The following is a 20,773-nucleotide window of genomic DNA, read 5'->3' as shown; positions in this document are numbered from 1 at the left end:
ACTTCTTCTGAAACCAACTCCTTATTGATCAACAGCTTAAATTAGGGAGAAATCTGTGCATTATTATTATTATTATTTAAAATATAAAGTTTACTGATGCATTTTGAAATGCCTTTCAACATATTCATGTATCTTAATTTTTTGATCTATTTCTGTTTTCTAGTCTCTACTCATCTGACTTATTCAAAATTGGGGACATCTTTACACAGCCTACTGGCACTTGAAAGTTGAGATACTACACTTTACTTTCCTATTTCAGTTTCTAGTATAATTAGTGGTCTTTCAGCTAATCAAGGTTAATGAAGTGAACTGTTTTCCACCATTTTCTCATAAGCATCCACTCTTTTGTTAAATTGTATTGCCGCTATCTTCTTCATATGTCTAACACTGTATTATTATAATTAACACTTTGATATGTCTGGAGTTCAGGCTCTAGTTACCTGCATAATGCTAATATTGAACCTTATGTCTCAATCTTTGCTTCCTCCCTCCTTGAAAGGACATTTTGTAAGGCCTTAGGAAATTACCTGAGCAGGTTAAAACATAAAATCACTGGTTTTTTTTGTTGCAAGAAAAATGTACCATAGACACCTTTGACCCTTATTCCATCCTTATCTCAATCTATTCCCAAGTATTACTTCAATTCTCTCCCATCCTTGAACCTCACCACTTCGTCCCTGTTGGCAGGTGGTGAGTGGTCACGGCAGTAGGACCTGTGTGTTTTCATCACACATTACTTGGTTATTAAAAAAAAAAAAAAAAAAAAAAGCTAAACTCTAGTTGTTTTTTAACAGAATATCTTTACCTTAAAGGGCATGTACTAAGACTTAAATATTAAAATGTAAAATTTTCATAATAAACTACATAGCCCTGCTAAATTAACTTCAATAAGCCACTCTCTTTTCAAGAATGCCCAGTGCTAAGAACACATAGACTCTTCTACAAGATGATTTGGATGGTCCAGGTAGACTCTAAAATCATCTCCTCAACCATGCTGCTAACATTTTCTCACCGTTACCTTCAACTCCAGACAAAGGGTCTTGGCAATTGTATCCTGAAGGTGGCCCAGTCTTCCCAGCTCTGGTCCTACTGCTCTTTCTCTTGGGGACATCTTTCACTGTCACCATTGCCACATTCACAACTATCAGATTCTCATCGACACCCCAAGATCTATTCTAAATAGTACCTCTTTTGGGAGTATTTTCCTCATCATTACAACCTTTCTCTTCAGTCCTTTATTCTTTCTCTCCTTTAAACCCTGTAACACCTTTGTGTATGACCTTTCCTTGTTTTATGTTATTTATTCTCTTTACCAGATTATAAATTCCTTTAAGGTAAGGACTCTTCATTATATACATATTACTTACATTTCCCTGGCTTGAGTAGTTTTCAACAAATATTTGCTAAACTTAATCAATACTTAGAGTGTTATATTGTCTTTGTGTTGATTTTTTTTTTTTTTTTTTGTATTTTTCCGAAGCTGGAAACGGGGAGAGACAGTCAGACAGACTCCCGCATGCGCCCGACCGGGATCCACCCGGCACGCCCACCAGGGGCGACGCTCTGCCCACCAGGGGGCAATGCTCTGCCCCTCCGGGGCGTCGCTCTATTGCGACCAGAGCCACTCTAGCGCCTGGGGCAGAGGCCAAGGGGCCATCCCCAGCACCCTGGCCATCTTTGCTCCAATGGAGCCTAGCTGCGGGAGGGGAAGAGAGAGACAGAGAGGAAGGAGAGGGGGAGGGATGGAGAAGCAGATGGGTGATTCTCCTGTGTGCCCTGGCCGGGAATCGGACCCGGGACTTCTGCATGCCAGGCCGACACTCTACCACTGAGCCAACCGGCCAGGGCTGTGTTGATTTTTTAAAAACATATTTATAAGTGTGTACATGTGTGTAAGATGCATGCTACATGGTCATTTCAGACCATTTGAAAAATATAAAGATACAAATAAGAAAATAAAAGTCATCTATTATTCTATTACACTGACTTAACTAGACTAATATTTTGATGTGTTTTTCTAAGTCTTTTCACTCTTTTTAAAAATAAATTAATTTTTTTCTTGACTTATTAGCCCAATATTATATTTTAATTATTTTCTGCTAATAATTCTTTAAAAATGACATTTAATGGCTCTTTAATACTACATATTATAAATACATTATTTATTTATTCACTTTTGTTGAAATACATTTAAATTGATTCCAATGTTTTCCTCATTACAAAATACATACAAAAAAATTCTTGTACATAAAATTTTTCCCCAATTAATGATAATTTCTTTATAATTGATTTCTAGAAGTAGTATTAGGAAAAATTAGGAGTATTTTTTGAAGTTTCTCTCAGAAATATCTTATCAATTTATATTTTCTGAACAGAATATAATGGGTCCTGCCTTGCCAGAGCCTAGCAGCATTAAGTTTCTTCATTAAATATAATTTTAGCTAGGTCCTTAAATATCTACTTAACAACTTCTGCCTAATTCTTTTTATAAATTGCTTTTCTCAGTTCCTCTAACAGAAGTTCTGCTGTCTAACTCCCCTTGGGCTATTTTGAATAGGAGAACATCAGCACTTTCGAATGTGTGTTACTAAAGTGGTTTAAAAGTCAAGTGAAAGACCTAATCCATTATTGATATAATGGCTGGGGTAATAGGCTGTCCCGCTACCCTGAGCTGAGCTGCAAGCCTCAAGACTCAGGTCATAGAAATTTACCACACATTCTATTTTGATTTGAAATGACCCCATTATTTGTTACCTTGTTATGAATTCAGTTTTAACAAAAGAGCCTGACTTGGCAACATTGGTAACATTTTTACAAGATAGTGGTTTTTCCTTTGGATTTTATCCTGCTGATATACTTGATTGAAATTGGTACTTCGCGGATTGTGAAGAGGTGTGAGAATAGCTGTGTGCCATGTTCTCCATGTGATTGGTCTGTGTTGTCACTCCCCACAGATACCAGGCACACAGCAGCAGCAACTAATTTAAATAAGCCTGGTGTCTCCACGTTAAGGCTCTGTAGCTGTGATTTGCTTCAATCTGTTATCAATCTTCTCTGACAGAAAAGTAGTAGGGGAGCAAACCACACTTATTTTGCTCACAAAACAAAGATCTTGCTATTCAGTTATATGATGGCATTAGTTTTCAGTGTTGGTTTTACTTCAAGAAATATTTTTAGCTAGCCAGAGCTCTTTCGAGGAGGAATATTTTAGATAATATCTCACTTTAAGTTGTCTGTATTTTACTGTACTCAAGACTCAGACATTCCCCTCCATATGTAAAGTTGATGCAACTGAGTTGCCAGTGAAATTCAAGAGGTTTACTGATGTATAGGGATTTATCCATATTAATACACCCAACATTGTGTTTCTGGATCCTTCACAGGGTAGAAAGGTTTTACTTGAATAAAAGTTAGCCAGCACCAAGTGTTCAACTATAATCTCTCTCTCTCTCTCTCTCTCTCTCTCTCTCTCTCTCTCTCTCTCACACACACACACACACACACACACACACCAATGACAAAATAATAATTTGTCTGGAATTAGAATATACCTTAAATTTTGAGGTAGCTCAGTCAGTTCTCACCCAGAAATTTTAGAAGCCCTTATCATATAGCCAGAGTTACTCTAGTAGGCTTGCTCTCCATAATAATTCTTCTGTTCTACTTAGTGATTCTGTGTGTGTGGCTAGAGAAAGAGAAAGAGATACTGTTTCTGACAGAGACACACTTATCTAATAGGTAAGTAAATTTATCACTGGAACCTAGAAGCCAAGAGTGTTATGAATTACTTCAATAACTGTGTTCAGAACATAGCAGGGAAAAGAAAAAAAAGGAATAACAATTTGTTGTTTTTTTCCCCTGTGAAACCAGTACATCACTATTATTTACAAGTGATAATATAACTGCGAAAGAGGAAACGACATTATTTTTTGTAAATTTAAGCAAGCTAACTATACTGTTATTTAGAATTTTTAAAACAAAATTAAAATTTGGGAATGATGGTGTGCATTAAGATTACAGTAATGATAAGAACATCACAAAGCTCTCATTTTAGTGTGAGCAGATGATAACCAGATGTCATCTTGGAAGAGGAAGAGGAAACTCTTTGCCTTCCTAAGGGCTTGTAACTTCACACACTGGAACAGCCCTTGGCCACCATTGTGTTCTGAGTGACCTATGAAGATTCCTCCTAGTCCTTGTGAATGAAAGTTTAAGAACTATCCGTCTAAGCAATACATGCTGATTTATAGAGTCACAAAAGCAATGCAAGCAAATCCTTCTGCCTTCAAAATGTTGGCAAGAGACCTGCTATCCCTACAGCACATGTCCATTCACAATCTCAAGGACATGATTATTTAATATCTTAGTTTCTTAGTAATCTGCTGTGAAAAGATATAGCCCTCCGGTAAGACCCTCTAAGCTTTCATTGTTTTGTACTTTCCAAAGGAGACTTTCAGGCAACATCATTGCACTTGGGCATCATTTCTAATTAACTTAAAAAAAATAAAACTAAAAGATACCCTCAGACAAAACGGGAAAAAGAGCAAAGTTATCACATCTCTCTAATGGAAACTGAATTTCACAACAGAAGAGTGACAGGGCAAAAGAAGGATTTACTAGCAGTCACAGTGTCATGAAGTGTTATTTAGCCAAATATTGATGCATATGGGATGGGGAAACTGGCTATTTTTTAAATAGAAATGTCAGAAATTATATGTATTTGCCTTTGGGTGGAGCATGTTATGTTGACCATCCTTAGAAGAAATGCATGTTGACACACTGTACTCATGATAGACAATTTAAACAACAGCTGACATTTTGTTGAAGGTCTTAAAACAAACAGATACTGTAAACTGTATAAATGTAAATGTATGCAAATAAATTTTTACATTTTAAATTCAACCTAAAAAGTTATGTATATTTTAGTGCATATTTGGATTTGAAACTTTAACTTTTAGGAGAACAAAGTTATTTAAAAATATATTTTTGTGTCAATAATTACACTAAATATAAATAGATTGAACTCACCAATAAAGAGGCACAGAGTAGCAGATTGGGTCAAGAAGCAAAACCCAACAATATGCTGCCTTCAAGAGACACATATAAGCTACAAGGATAAAAATAGATTCAAAGTGAAAGGTTGGAAAATGATTCTATAAGCAAATAATATCCAAAGAAAAGCAGGAGTAGCTATACTCATATATGACAATGCTGACTACAAGATAACAAAGGTAACCAGAGACAAGAATGGACATTTCATAATGATAAAGGGGACACTGTATCAGAAGACATAACACTCTTTAATGTATATGCACCAAATCAAGGAGCACCAAAATATGTAAGACATCTACTAACTGATCTAAAAATTAAAATTGACGAAAATACATTTATACTTGTAGACCTCAATACACTGCTGATTGCACTAGATCGTTCATCCAAACAGAAAATCAATAAAGAAATATTGGCCTTAAACAAAACACTAGAACAATTGGATATGATAGACATCTACAGGGCATCTTATCCCAAAACGTCAGAGTATACATTCTTCTCCAGTGTACATAAAACATTCTCAAGAACAGACCATATGCTGGGCCACAAAACTAATACCAACAAATTCAGAAAGATTGAAATTATACCAAGCGTATTCTATGACCATAATAAGGCTTTGAAACTAGAATTCAACTGCAAAAAAGAAGTAAACAAACCCACAAAAATGTGGAAATTAAACAACATACTTCTAAAAAATGAATGGGTCAAAGAAGAAATAAAAGAAGAGATCAAAAGATACATACAGACAAATGAAAATGACAACACGACATATCAGAATCTCTGATAAGAGGGAAGTTTGTATCATTTCATGCTTATATAAAAAAGCAAGAGAGAGCCCAAGTAAACAACCTAACATCACATCTTAAGGAACTAGAAAAAGAAGAACAAAGGCAAACCAAAACCAGCAGAAGAAAGGAAATAATAAAAAATAAGAGCAGAAATAAATGAAATTGAAAACAGAAAAACTATAGAAAAAATAATACAACAACGAGCTGGTTCTTTGAAAAGATCAATAAAATTGACAAACCCCTGGGAAGACTCACTAAGAAAAAAAGAGAAAAGACTCATATAAACAAAATCTAAAATGAAAGAGGAGAAATTACCACAGATATCAAAGATATACAAAGAATTACTGCAGAATACTATAAAAAATTATATGCCACCAAGTTCAAGAAATGGATAAAAATATTTTTATCTAAAAAAATTTAATTGTATAAAGAATTTTACCTATAATGATAAGTATTAATGGGAAATTATATAATATATCTTGCTAATCACTCTTTTTAAATGATCCATCATGGTTAATCTAGAGTTCTTAAAACACTTATTAAAATTAAGACACTGTTTTCTAAGAAATAATAACTTAAATAAAAACTTATATGCATTTTATTTCAGGGATTGTTCATCAAATAGAAATATTTGCTAAATTCATGTTTTGAAATTCAATGTGATATATATTTGAAGGCTAACTTGTTTCCTGTAATAGGAATTGAATATTACTTTAATCATTAAACAAATTTTTCTCTATTTATTACTAATGGAAGAATTTTTAAGTATTAAACAAACTGGTTGTAGATAATGTTTATCATATTATTTCCTATATATTAAAGCAATTACTTTTTTGGTAAAATTTTGCTTCTACACAATTCTTTGCTTCTAACCAAGTTTATTTTATGCCAACCTGGCCAGCATGACATTTTAATGGGCAGTTAGAATTTAAGTAGATGGAGCACTAACATCCCCCTGCATGTGTACAATTCCAAGTTAAACTCTTATCTCTGTAGCAGGGACAACATCCTTTCTTTTCAAACTGTTATTTGCATTTATTTACATATGGCTCATTACCAATTATGAGACATGAACAGAAAAGACACTCCAATTAGCTGGTAATTAAATAATTTTCTGGCTATCTTCTCTCAATTTGGCAGAAGATACTAGTTAGAATGTGTTAGTGAAATCTTTGTTTCCCTCATGAAAGCAATTGAATTACTTTCCTGGATCTGTCTGTCTACTATTGATAAGACTAAATATATGGGATCACAACTACTTCACACTTTTCAGTACTAGATACTGCATAAGAGGGAAGGGTAGGGAATGGGAACAGGGCTTTGAAATGAAAATATACATGAATTCCTTTAGAAATCTTAGCCTTCTAGAAGTTGTTTAAGATGTGTATACAAATAGCCAAAACAACATTCTAAAAGATGAATATGAGGTACACAAATAATATTAAATTATCAATAAAGGACACCCCATAAGATATGTCTAGGAAAACACAATGTGATTAACCTGTCAAAACAGACCTATTTTAGTAAGTTTAATCATATCTGAAGGAAACTAATATTGAGGTTACTTATGAACCAATAGTACCAACTGCTACAGTAATTACCTTCTACTTTCTATACATAGGAATACTTTTAGAGTTAGTGATATTATATATCTTGTATACTTATGAGCTGTTATAAAAAACTATTATCATAATTCTAGACTGTTAAGTTTCATGTCATGGATATAAAATTTCCTGAAAAAAATTTGAAGCATACCCCAAGATGCTTAGCATATTGCTTTTGTCTCTGGTTGGTAAGGCTGTGAATGACTTTTTAAAAATTATATTTTATTTTGGTTCAAAATTTCTATGACAAGCAATTTATTATATTTATACAAAAAGTATCATAAAATAATCGTGGAAGGCCCTAGCTGGTTGGCTCAGTGGTAAAGCATTGGTCCAGTGTGTGGAAGTCCCAGGTTCAATTCCTGACTAGGGCACACAGGAGAAGTGGCCATCAGCTTATCCACCCTTCCCCCCTCCTTTCTCTCTATCTCTCTCTTACCCTCCCGCAGCCAAGGCTCCACCAGAGCAAAGTTGGGCCAGGCACTGAGAATGGCTCCATGGCCTCCACTTCAGGCACTGGAATGGCTCCAGTTGCAATGGAGCAAGGGCCCAGATGGGCCAAGCATCACCCCCTGATAGGCATACCAAGTAGATCCCAGTTGGGTGCATGCGGGAGTCTGTCTGTCTGCCTACCCCACTTCTCACTTCAGAAAAATACCAGAAGAATGGTGGAGTAATTTTGATTCTAGTATAACTTTAAGGGTAGAGTAATGGAATTAAAAGTGTAATTTCAACAATTACAAATTTATTGTTATATACTCTTTACTGTAATGATTATAGTAGCTGAAACTAAGTGCTTCAAAAAAATGCAAGAATTGGAGAAAAGAGAAACAAACATGTAATAAAGCCTAATAGATTTAAATCTAAATTACACACAATTTTTGCTGATGTCTACACTGAAGACACTTTTTAATACAGTTGATAGATTTAGGAACTACAGACAATCCTATGAAATAAAGTCAAAGTTGTGGATTTACTTCTCATATAAAAGTTGACTTTGCTCACATTTATGGCAGTATCATGATTGCACCAGAAATTATATTGCTTTATTCTCAAATCTGACAACTTGCTTTTAATAGTATTATATTAACACACAATTTTTATATTTAATCAAAATCTATTAAATAACTTGAATTATATGTTAATAGTAAAGACTCTCAGTTTTTCTTCTCGAGTAGCTGCACATTTCAGGCAAACATTTTTGTTAGAAATATATGAATAATTTACTTATGTACCTATGATTCATATAAATATATTTATCCACATAAGTTTAACCTCTGTAGTTATTTCAGAGGTTATATGAAATATGTATAAAGTGGGAGTTGATAGTTCAGATGGTTAGCTCAGTACCTCAAAGGTGTATTCAATGAATACCAGCTGTGGTTAGCCATTAGCAGTCCTGTTAAATGTTTTCCCCATTTTTCAGATAAGGAAATTGTGGCTCTGAAAAGTAGTTTACTTAAAAAGTAGATATCAGCCTCACCAGGTGGAGGTGCAGTGGACAGAGCGTAAGAATGGGATGAGGAAGGATGCCAGCTTGAGTGCGGGCTCATCTGGTTTGAGCAATAGCTCACCAGCTTGGACCCAAGGTCGCTGGCTCGAGCAAGGGGTTACTTAATTTACTGAAGGCCCGTGATCAAGGCACATATGAGAAGACAATCAATGAACAACTAAGGTGTTGCAATGTGCAATGATAAACTAACGATTGATGCTTCTCATCTCTCCATTCCTGTCTGTCCCTCTCTCTGACTCTCTCTCTCTGTTTCTGTAAAAGAAAAAAAAAAAAAGAAGTAGATATCAGAATCTACTTCATTCAATGGTAATGTAAAGATGAGTCAGGTACAGTCTGGCTCAGAGTTTGGTGCATAAAACAGAAATCTCTCTGAATAGTTTAAGAAAAAATGAATTTAATACAGAGTTAATGCTTAAAACCTTATTGGAAAAGTGGGAGAAATGAAAGTTAGGGGAGGATCACCCTGCAGATATGATCCAGAGGTCGAGAAACTGCTGTCTCCACATGCTACTATTGCTGTTCCAGGCGCCTATCACCCTCCAAAGTAGCACCTACAAAGTGGAAAGTGAGGTTCAGACAGTGATGCAAACCCTGCCAGAGCTTGCAGCAGGAAGGCGACTGTTGGCTCCCATTAGTTTTTTAAATTTTTTTATTCATTTTAGAGAGGAGTGGGAGAGAGAGAGAGAGGAGGGACAGAGAGAGAGAAGGGAGGAGGAGCTGGAAGCAGCAACTCCCATATGTGCCTTGACCAGGCAAGCCCAGGGTTTTTGAACCGGCAACCTCAGCATTTCCAGGTCGACGCTTTATCCACTGTGCCACCACAGGTCAGGCTCCCATTAGTTTTTTAAATCTTACTCAAGTGCACTTCATTGACAGAACTCTCCTATTTAGAATCCCAGCTATAAGATTCATATATCTCAGTCCTTCATTCCCTGCCCTACTGAACCAGGCATGATGCAGGTGGAAATGGATGCCATGCTCAGCACCCATAGACCAAAAAGCTCACAGTGTAACAGTGAAGACAAAACAAATAAAGAGACAATTTCAGGGCAACATGGCAAGGACACTGATGGACTTAGGCATTGTGCTGGTGATGATGGGGTTTTAAGGAATAACAATTAGCTAAAAAGTCGAGAAGGAAGCAGAAAGGGCTTCCTGGAGATGATATTGCCTGAATACTTCTTAAAGAATTAGCAAGAGCAGATCATACAAAAAGGGAGGGCAGACCATGGCAGGCATAGGGGAGAGGACAAAGTCAATGAGCTACAACACAACACATGAACATGTGCAGAAATGAAGGGGATAAGTGATGTGCTGAGCAGGGAAGTGGAGGCTTTTGAATTTTACTGCGATCACATTGGTATCAGGGAGGTAGATATGGAAATATGAAGCCACGCAGGTTGGGACATAAATAATTCAGGATATGGGGTATGATCAGAAGGAGGGTATTAGACTCTGGTTTCAAGTGTCACTTGTAAGAAGCTTGGAAGTTGCCAGTATGTCCTAACAATGAGTAGAACACTAAACAAACTGAAAAGTCAACCACTCTTCCTAGAGCCATAAGAGAGAGGAGCATACAGGGCACACCACTACCACCAAGGTTGGAGAGATAAGTGATGACAGGGAGTCTCTGCTTACTGGCACAGATACTCATGAGGGGAAACGGTGGGAAGCAGTGCTGGGGCAGGGCAACTTGAGCTGTAATTGTCAGTGCTGGAAGCTCACTGTGAGCAAGACAGAAAGATAAAAACTCCAGGTGGTGCTGGTCAGAGGGGGAGACGTCCACACTTCTGATATAGCTCAAGAAAGTCTGCCAGTAAATATCAGAGAAAAATCTCTGTGTTTCTGTCAGGGAAAGAGTTGAAGAAACCATTTTGAAATATTCTAGAGCATTCTGTTTTTGTTTTTTTTTTTTAACCTCTTAATTTATTGTTCCTAGAGGGAGAGAGAGAGAAAGGGGGGCTGGAGCAGGAAACATCAACTCATGGTACTAGTTGTTTCTCATATGTGCCTTGACTAGGCAAACCCAGGGCTTCAAATCTGGCAACCTCAGCATCCCAGGTCAATGCTCCACCCACTGCACCACCACAGGTCAGGTTAGAGCACTCAATTCTTAACAAAGCTTTCCCTCAGGGGAAACTGTTTAATAGAACCTAACCTCTTGGGGGTATTATTAGAGCCTTATTGATATGGATGTAGGTAAATATCCAACTCCAGGCTACCTGCCCCACCTAAGGAGAGAGAAGAATAACAAAGAAACTCTTGTGAGTTTGAAGATCAGAGGCTCACGAATTCAATAAAAGATACGGAGTGAAATAAGTAAATTAGAAAAAAACTAAGAACTATATGAACCAATGCATAGATGGAACATAAAAATGAGACTTAGAGACATGGACAAGAATGTGGTGGTAACAGGGCGTGGGGTGGAGGGGTGGGGAAGGGGCGAGGAAGGAGAGGGAGGGAGTGGAGGGAGGGTAGGGGCACAAAGAAAACCAGATAGAAGGTGACTGAGGACAATTTGACTTTGAGTGAGGGGTATGCAGCATAATCAAAGGTCAAAATAATCTGGAGATGTTTTCTCAAAACATATGTACCCTGATTTATCAATGTCACTGCATTAAAATTAATAAAAATAAGATTAAAAAAAAAAGAGTGAGACCTAATCTTCTTCGCTTATAGAATGCATTCCCTTCCCTACCCCTTATTACCACCTTATGAAAGGCCTATTTACAGCAGCTCCTCTCCCACCCACCCACCCCTGGTACATCATATCCACTGACCAAAGAAAAAATTATAAGGCATACTAAAAAAAAAAAGGCAAAATAACAAAATTTGGAAATATAGTGCAAGTGTCAGAACCAGACATGGTAAGGATGTTGGAACTATCAGGCCAAGAATTTAAAACAACTTTCATTAATATGCCAAGGATTCTAATAGATAAATTTGACAGCATGTAAGAACAGATGGAAAATTTAAGCAAAGATGGATTTTTTTTTTTTTTTTAACGAGAGAGGTGGGGGGACAGGGACAGACAGGAAGGGAGAGAGATGAGAAGCATCAACTCATCCTTGTGGTATTTTAATAGTTTTGCTTTCTCATATGTGCCTTAACAGTAAGAGGGAGGGGGCTCCAGCTAAGCCAGTGATCCCCTGCTCAAGACAGCAACTTTGGGCTCAAGCCAGCAATCTTGGGCTTCAACTCAGCCACCATGGAGTCATGTCTATGATCCCAAGTTCAAGCTGGTGACTTCAGGATTTCGAACCTGGGTCCTCAGCATCCCAGGTTGGCACTCTCTCCACTGCACCACTGCCTGGTCAGGCAAAGACAGAAATTCTAAAAAGAAATGCTGGAGAACACACTGTAACAGAAATGAAGAATACTTTCAATGGGCATATAAATAGACTAAACAAGGCCAAAGAAGGACTCTCTGAGCTTGAGCATATATAAATAGAAATCTCCCAAACTAAGAAGCAAAGATAATCAAAACAAACAAACAAATAAACAAAAAACAGAAGAGTATTCAAGAACTGTGGATGATATATGTATGTGTTAATATCACAAGGACGAGAAAGAAAGAAAACGAGATGTATCACAGGGAGAAAAAGGAAAGCATCAAGGAATATGTCTTTTTTTTTGGACTTGGATGCTAGGGAGGTGGCATTAAATAGAATTTTAAATTAGATGTACTTGATTTCAACATCAGTGTTTCTCCTTCTCTTTCTCAACTGTGATTAAATCAAGACATTCTATAACTAAAGAAATCCCATGACATCTTGTGTGAGTTACATGTAGAAGTGTGCATATTCATTTTTTTTCAGGATGAAGAAGCATGACCTTTCACATGCATCTCAAAGTTTAAAAGTCACTGAGCCAAGACTTTTGGCTTAATAACTTGACTGCTGTTGTTCATTCAGTCTTGTCTTAGAGATCAAATGCTCATTTAGGAGTATAGTTTAAAAGCATACTAACTAGTTTTGCTCAGGTATTACAGTAGGTTATAAGTTCTGATAGAGCTTCCTGCCATAAAACATCAAGATATTGAATATATCACAACAAAAATATTTCCAGATGCTTTGCTGAAATCTGTAGAATGTGAGACAAATACCCTCAGAGCCAAACATAGTCTACTGGGGGAAAAAGCAGGAGAATAAATGAATCATAAGGAATTCTGGAGGCAAGTGTTGACTGCAGCATCCTTGAGTTTTAGAGAGCAATAAATTCCAGGGGCATATGGTGGGCGGGAGCAGAAACTAGGCTTGAACACCTTGAGGCCTAGTGGGGAAAGGATGTGAGACCCTGTGTTCCTCCAGGTGCTCCTAGGAATAGGTCGTGCTAGAAAAATCCCTGCTGGCCAGGGAACCTTTAAGGAAAATTCTCTGCCTCTCTCATATCACCATTAGTAATGGTGATGATAATAGCCTTCCTTGATAATCTGCAGCCATAATTTTTTTCACATGACTCTAAGATTTGAATATACACTGCAGAGAGAAGCCCCAGGATGGAAAATTAAATTAAAGCCAAATCAGGTTGCTGGCACCTAGTAAGAGCTGATATAGATCTTGTCTGGAGAAAAACATCTTCAAACTAGCTCTTTTAGGATTCCCTGTGATTGATATTAGCCAAATATAAATTCACCATAAACAGGATACCGTGAACAAAATCAGGTAGGAGACAAATTTAGGTCTTCCAGGGCTCAGAAACAAAATACTTATGAATAAAATAGTTATGTTATCAAACAATGTTATTAATAATGGAATGAAAATTATCAGAAAACAAGCAGCTAGCAAATTAAAGTCTCATAAGAATTTATTTTACACCCACTAGATGGGCAAAAATTAGAGTAATTGACACTAGCAAGTGCAATATGTGGAACAGCTCAAACTTTCCTGCATTCCCGGAGAAAGAGGAACATAAACTGGTACAATCACTCGGTGCAGTTTTGTGAACTTGAAGTATATACGCATTATGACTCAACATTGACACTAAGATAAATGCCTTACATATAAAGTACACTTGAAAGTCCACAAGACACATATTTAAGAAGCAGTGTGCAGGGCAGCATTGATGATAATGGCAAGACAAACCAGAAATTTGGAAAACAGTGTGCATAGAGAGAGGAAAGTAAATGAATTGTGTTGTCCTGTATAATGATATACTATACTACAGTGACAATAAACTATTGCTATTCACAGCATGTACAAACCTCAATGCAATTAACTTCAAAAACAATGTTATATGACAGCAGAAGAATACATTCACTGTAATGACATTTTTATAAAATTTTAAGTATATAAAAACTTAATAGTATGGTACATATTTAGCAAAAATATGATATTTAAATACATAGATTTAAAATAAATATAATATTTGTATATTTATAAAATAAAATATAAACCAGGGAAATGCCTATATTTGAAATATAATATGAAATTTAAAAATGTAGGGGAGGGTGAAAGAATATGACTACAATGAACTTCAAGGTGACCAATGATAATGCTGCTTCTAAAACGGCATGAAGGGCACATGGTGTTTGTCTTCACATTCTTTTTATTTTACACACATTATTTACCTTCTTTTAATGCATTAAATGTAATAACTTAAAACATACTTGTCTGTATTTTTATGTGATTTATTTCTATTATTGTTGATAACTTCTTGATAGCAAAACTACATTTTTATGAAAGAGGTTAGCAACATTGACATAAAGAAATCACATTTTACTGTTAGCTATTCTAATTTATTATTATTATTTTTAAGTACTGTGGGTTTTTTATAGTGTGTTATTCTCAGAGGTAGAAATCACTTTTCAAAATGCTCACTGGCTCTGAAAATCAGTATTTGAAACCACTAACTAATTACTAATGCTCATAAGTGTCCCCCAGAACAAGATATATTAAGTGGGGTTATATTGTGCATGCTCTTTAATCTTTTGAATCTTGTTCAAGAAAGCATTTAAATTAAAAAAAAATTCACATGCAATTCTTTCAGTTTCACTACTTTTGTTTCTGTTAATGCTTTAAATAAAATCCAGAAGAATACCAAGTACTATGATGCCACTTGGGAGACATTTCTAGTAGTATAATTTTTATTAAAGAAGGCATTGACAGTCAATTTTGTGTGGAATTTTGAACAAGTAGCAAGAGTCAAGTTCATTTATGTGAAATTCATAGCCCTGTCAGATGTTGCAATTAATTTCCCTTAAAGATTCCTGTCCCATTGTGAAATGGGTTTGGGATGTACCTTTCCACGTCATTTCAGATGCAAACTTTACACAAGTGAGTTCTTCCCTAAACAGAGGCTGGTGTTATGATAGCCGATTTCCACCCTTGGGGTCAGCTCAGAGTGTTTTGATTTTCATTTAATCTGGCAAAATCCATCTCCAAATTTATTACACTGCAATTCTAGGTTTTTATTTTACTTAAGCGCATTTCCTTTTGTTAATGGTTGAAATAGAAAAGGAGAATGTTTATAATAAAGTTGATAATAAGAGAAAGAGAATAAAATGAGCTTTGAAGTCTAAAAATGCTCACATTATAGAGGACTAGAGTGAAATTTAATTAAATATTTTAATTTAAATAACTTTAATATACATATAAATAATTTAAATAGAACAATTATCTTTCATACATTTATTTTTTATTGATTTTAATTTATTGTGTTTACATAGATTCAAGTGTTCCACTGAATGCATCCCTCCACCCCCATGTTCTCCTCAACATCCCTCTTGCCCCCTCCCCCCAATGCCCTCCCTCCAGGATTTGCTGTACTGCTCTCTATAACGCTGTGTTCTGTATATATAATTTCACCAATCTCTTTCCCTTCTCTGATCCCATCCTCTCATTATTATCTGACACACTTCTAATGTCTATTATTTATGTTTCTTGACCTATTGTGACTGTTGGCAGTTTATAGACTTAAAATAAAGCAGTCTTAAATATGCTGAAATTCTCATCAACAATTTGTTCTTGAAAAGGATTTGCTTTATTACATATTATTTCAGTTGTTGTGTGAAAGTTAAAGTGTTAAATACAATAAATTTCTTCTTTCTTCTCCTAACTATACAGATTATATTTAAGTGTGTGGAGTGAAAAAAATTTGTCCACTATATGAGTTCCCTAAACCTTCACCATATGTTAAAGCATGTTGAATTTTCTTTCCTTCTATGTTCCTCTAGGACAGTTTCCCAGCACGATTTGGAGGAATTCATTTTGTAAACCAGCCGTGGTATATCCATGCTCTGTATACAGTAATCCGGCCTTTCCTAAAGGAGAAGACTCGGAAAAGGGTATTTGTTCTGTTTTTATATTTTTTCACCTTCTTTATACAATGAATTATGATACATGCTGTGTGCTTCTATATTGCCTATAAATATTCAACATAGAAGACATTTGAAAATTCTTAAAGATGTGATTAATTCTGAACAGTGTATCTGTGAGATAAATATTTAAAAGCTAACTCTCTTACTTTCCCACAAATTGGGAGAACATTTTAGCACATTCATTATATATTAATGTCTCAGTTTAAAAGAAAAAGAAATAGCCATGTTACTGTATATTTATTGGTACACTTTTTTTTTTTTCATTTTTCTGAAGCTGGAAACCGGGAGGCAGTCAGACAGACTCCCGCATGCGCCCGACCGGGATCCACCCGGCATGCCCACAAGGGGGCGATGCTCTGCCTATCCGGGGCATCGCTCTGTTGCATCCAGAGCCATTCTAGCTCCTGAGGAAGAGGCCACAGAGCCATCCCCAGCGCCCGGGCCATCTCTGTTCCAATGGAGCCTCGGCTGCGGGAGGGGAAGAGAGAGACAGAGAGGAAGGAGAGGGGGAGGGGTGGAGAAGCAGATGGGCACTTCTCCTGTGTGCCCTGGCCGGGAATCGAACCTGGGACTCCTGCACGCCAGGCCAACGCTCTACTGCTGAGCCAACCGGCCAGGGCCTATTGGTACACTTAATATCAACTAGGTCTAGACAAAAGCTATAATTTTATAATATAATAGAGTTATTTCACAATATGTATTGCATTGAATATAGTGCATTTTGTGATAGCTAATATAATTTGCATCATTGTCATGATCAATCACACATTTCAGGAAGAATGCTAATTTGTAGAAATATTAATATCCCTTTAAATTACAATTACTTTAGTCCTCAGATTCAGTTTCATCTAACAGTGATAATATTCAAAGTATCTGCAACAAAATTGTTTTTTTGAGAATATGATAATTTATGTAGAACATTTAGCACAATAGTATTATTAAAATATTGATTTTAAAAATGCATTTTAATGCAAATTATTTTATTTTATTCTCCAAATAGCTCTGAAAGTCAGCTTAGTAAGCATTGTGTCCTATTTCAAAGCAAGCTAAGTCTTAGAATGGGTAAGTAACTTGCTTACTCATGTATACAACTGGAAAGTGGTACAGCAAGATCTGTATCAAAACAGCTCCACATTTAAAGCTATTTTTACCATTGTGCTGTGACCAATTTTCAAATGATTACTTCCACAGTAATATATAACTCTATATCTATATGGAGGATAATTTTCCATGTTTTTCAGTGAACGAGGAGGCACTTCATGTATTTCAGTGTCATAGAAGCCTCATTGTAAATGGGAATGTGAAATAATTGTTAAGTATATGTTTGCATCAAGCATTAGCGACATAGAGTTTTCTGTTTATGAATTTGTTGAAAATGTCCTAGTAGTTCAGGAGAGAGAATTCTGTAAACAATTGTAATTGATATTAGGAATTATTTCTACCACCGAGTCTCAAGTTAGTTTACATTTTAGAATTCAGAAAAATGCACTAATGTGCCTCACAAATAATACCTGAATTTTATAAAGGGATGGTCAGGTGAGCTGTTAGTACAGATTGTACTGGTAAATGCTTTTGTAATAGTCACTCTTCCACATGCTCTTCTAAGCACTGTATGTATAGTAATTCATTTAATTCTTAAGACAAGACTATTCTTTTACCTTTTAGAGAAAGGAAAACTAAGCAAAATAGTTAAGCAATATGCTCTAGATCACTACTAAAAAGTAGTAGAGCTGAATATGGAAGTTTGCTCGGAATGCTGTTCCAGGCAAAGGGAATAGCAAATACGGAGGTCCTTGGATAGAAACACTCCTGGTATATATGACAAACGTCAAAGAGGCCAGAAAGACTGGAGCAGAATGAGCTGTTGGGAAGGTGGCAGAGGACTGGGTAGAAAGGAATATGGTGTGTGGGACATATAGAGCCTGAGACACCAGTGCAAGGATCTGGGATTTGAAGCAGAGTAAAATGAGAAGCATTTGAAAAATTGAGTATAGGGGAGAGTGTTCCAATGTGATTTTGACATGAGTCTGTTCTGTTATAAAAGACTAAAGAGGATAACATCTAGTAAACCAGGAAAACTCCAGGTTTTGAGGTTATTAGATTGAATTTGACAATTTTGACAATGCCTAGACAAATGCATTTCTAGCATTATTTCTGATGAAAGTGAAATATTTGAACCTTAACATTTTAATTAAAACTGTAGGACTTGGGCCTGACCTGTGGTGGCGCAGTGGAAAAAGCGTCGACCTGGAATGCTGAGGTTGCCGGTTCAAAACCCTGGGCTTGACTTATCAAGGCACATATGGGAGTTGATGCTTCCTGCTCCTCCCCTCTTCTCTTTCTCTCTCTCTCTCTCTCTCTCTCTCTCTCCCCCCTCTAAAATGAATAAATAAATAAAAATAAGTTTAAAAAAATGATTGCATAAAAAAAAACTGTAGGACTCGGAATTTTTCATTTGGAAAATAATTATAGGTTAAAACACTTTTAGTTTCTATGTATGTAATCAATACACAATGTAAAGCTATTTTATTTCCTTGCTGGTGTTTTAGGTAATTCAATATCATAATATTACTTAAACACCTTAAACTTCAGATGCTGTGATATATCTGTGATCTGAAAAACTGGTAAAGAGAAAACCTAAGGGGTAACTGTGAATCTTTTTTTATTAAAAAAACAGCTGGTTATTTATTTTCTTAAATTAAATTAAATGACTTTGAGTCTACAGTGTACTTGACTGATAGGAAGGAATATCAAGCTTGGGTGTCGAGGATTCGCTTCTCAAAATCTCACCAATACCTGGGATCTTTCCTGCAGAGCCAAACTGCTTAGCTATCCCTGACTACTTCAGGCATCCTCATTGTTGAAGCTAGTATTAGTTCCTTGAATTAAGGTCCCCGTCTGCTCTCAAGATGCCTGTGAAAATAGACTATCTCTGCTGGAGCTAGAACCCAATGGCTAGGCCTCAACCAGTGGATCTAATCCACGGCTGTGATCTTGACACTCCCCAAGAGCTGACAGGAAACAGGTTGCACTGCTAGTTTGTACAAATTTCTACCTCTTTCTCAATAAAGTGGACTCAATGCTCTTTCTTGTTAATTTTCAAAAGTATTCCACACTCCTTTCCATGACAGTCAGCAAGCATATATATATTTAAATATATATATATATAATATAAATATATATATCAGTGAAAGGAGGGGAGATAAGGAAACAAGACTTCCAACTCCCACATGTGCCCTGACCAGGATCCATCCAGAGACCTCAACTAGGGCCGATGCTCAAATCAAGTGAACTATCCTCAGCACCTGAGGCTTATGCTCTGGGACCAACCAAGGCTCAGTTCCTGGGGCCGACACTCAAACCAATTGAGCCACTGGCTGTGGGAGGGAAAGAAGGATACCAGAGAGAGAGGGAGGGGAACAGAAGCAGATGGTTGCTTCTCTTATGTGCCCTGTGGGGGAATCAAACCCAAGATATCCATACTCCTGGCCGACACTCTATCCACTGAGCAAATTGGCCAGGGCTGAGCATATTTATTTTTAATGGCACAGTTTAGGAAAATAAAATAAAAGTTGGAGGTCTGGATTCAGTACATGAATTTTCAGTGTGTGGAAAATATTTAAATCCATGAGAATGAATAAAACCACCAAGGAGTGAGTATAGTTAGAAAAGAGAAAAGTTCAGGAACTAAAGCTTGGAACTCTCTAATATTAAGATATTGGGGTAATGAGGAATAATCACAAAAGGAACTGAAAAAAGCATCCATCAAGGTAGGAAGAAACCAAAAGATCCTGAGAAAATGTTTTCATGGGGAGCATCATCTACCTCATCCAGTGCTTCTGAGGGTTCAAGAAAAATAAGGACTGAGACTTAGACAAAGAATTTAGCAACAAGAAGAATCTTGACAAGAGTTATTTTCATACTGTGGTAGGAGGCAACACCTATTTTTATTGGATTCAGGAAAAGTGGGACAAGAGTATTTGGACAGTGAATGTAGAAAAATCCTTTGATGAGTTTTGCAATAAAGGGAACAAGAGAAATAGGATAATAACTGGAGGTTGAAGTAGTGCCAAGAGAGGTTTTATGTATCTGTGGGGGAAGGGAAGAGTAGAGTTGGCATGTTTGTTCTCTGATGGGAAAGATTCAGCAGAGCGAGAAAATTTGATGATGTGAGAGAGACAGAGACTTGCTTGGAAAATATAATTGAGTAGAGGAGAAAGGATAGGTCCTTGTGCCCAGGTGGAGAGGTTAGCCTTCGTAAGATTTATTTTTTATTGTTCTAAGAATGAAGACAAAACACATGAACACAGAAGATGGTGAGTGTGTCTCATCTGGTTGCTCTGTATTTTTAGTGAAAGAGGAAACAAGGCCAAAGCTGAAAGTAATGTTGAGAGAGGACCTAACAATGTTGTGAAAAGATTTGTTACCATATATTTTGCATGACTTGAAAAAGAAGGTTTCTTACCTAAAGTAACATATCTGATAAAATAAAAAGATTACC

The 20,773-nt window shown here is 36.3% G+C and overlaps 1 protein-coding gene across 2 annotated transcripts in view; it reads left to right on the top strand.

Annotated features, from left to right (window-relative positions):
* CLVS2 (clavesin 2) overlaps positions 1–20,773 on the top strand; it is a 94,088-nt gene that overhangs the window by 58,885 nt on the left and 14,430 nt on the right. For both annotated transcript variants that reach the window (XM_066373339.1, XM_066373340.1), the window contains exon 4: positions 16,129–16,239. In XM_066373339.1, coding sequence (XP_066229436.1) covers positions 16,129–16,239 — 111 coding nt within the window. The remainder of the gene's footprint in view (positions 1–16,128; positions 16,240–20,773) is intronic.

Source organism: Saccopteryx leptura, chromosome 3, assembly GCF_036850995.1.
Source record: "Saccopteryx leptura isolate mSacLep1 chromosome 3, mSacLep1_pri_phased_curated, whole genome shotgun sequence".
NCBI lineage: Eukaryota > Metazoa > Chordata > Mammalia > Chiroptera > Emballonuridae > Saccopteryx > Saccopteryx leptura.
The sequence above is the reverse complement of the archived record's forward strand: the minus strand, read 5'-3'. Positions and strand labels throughout refer to the sequence as shown.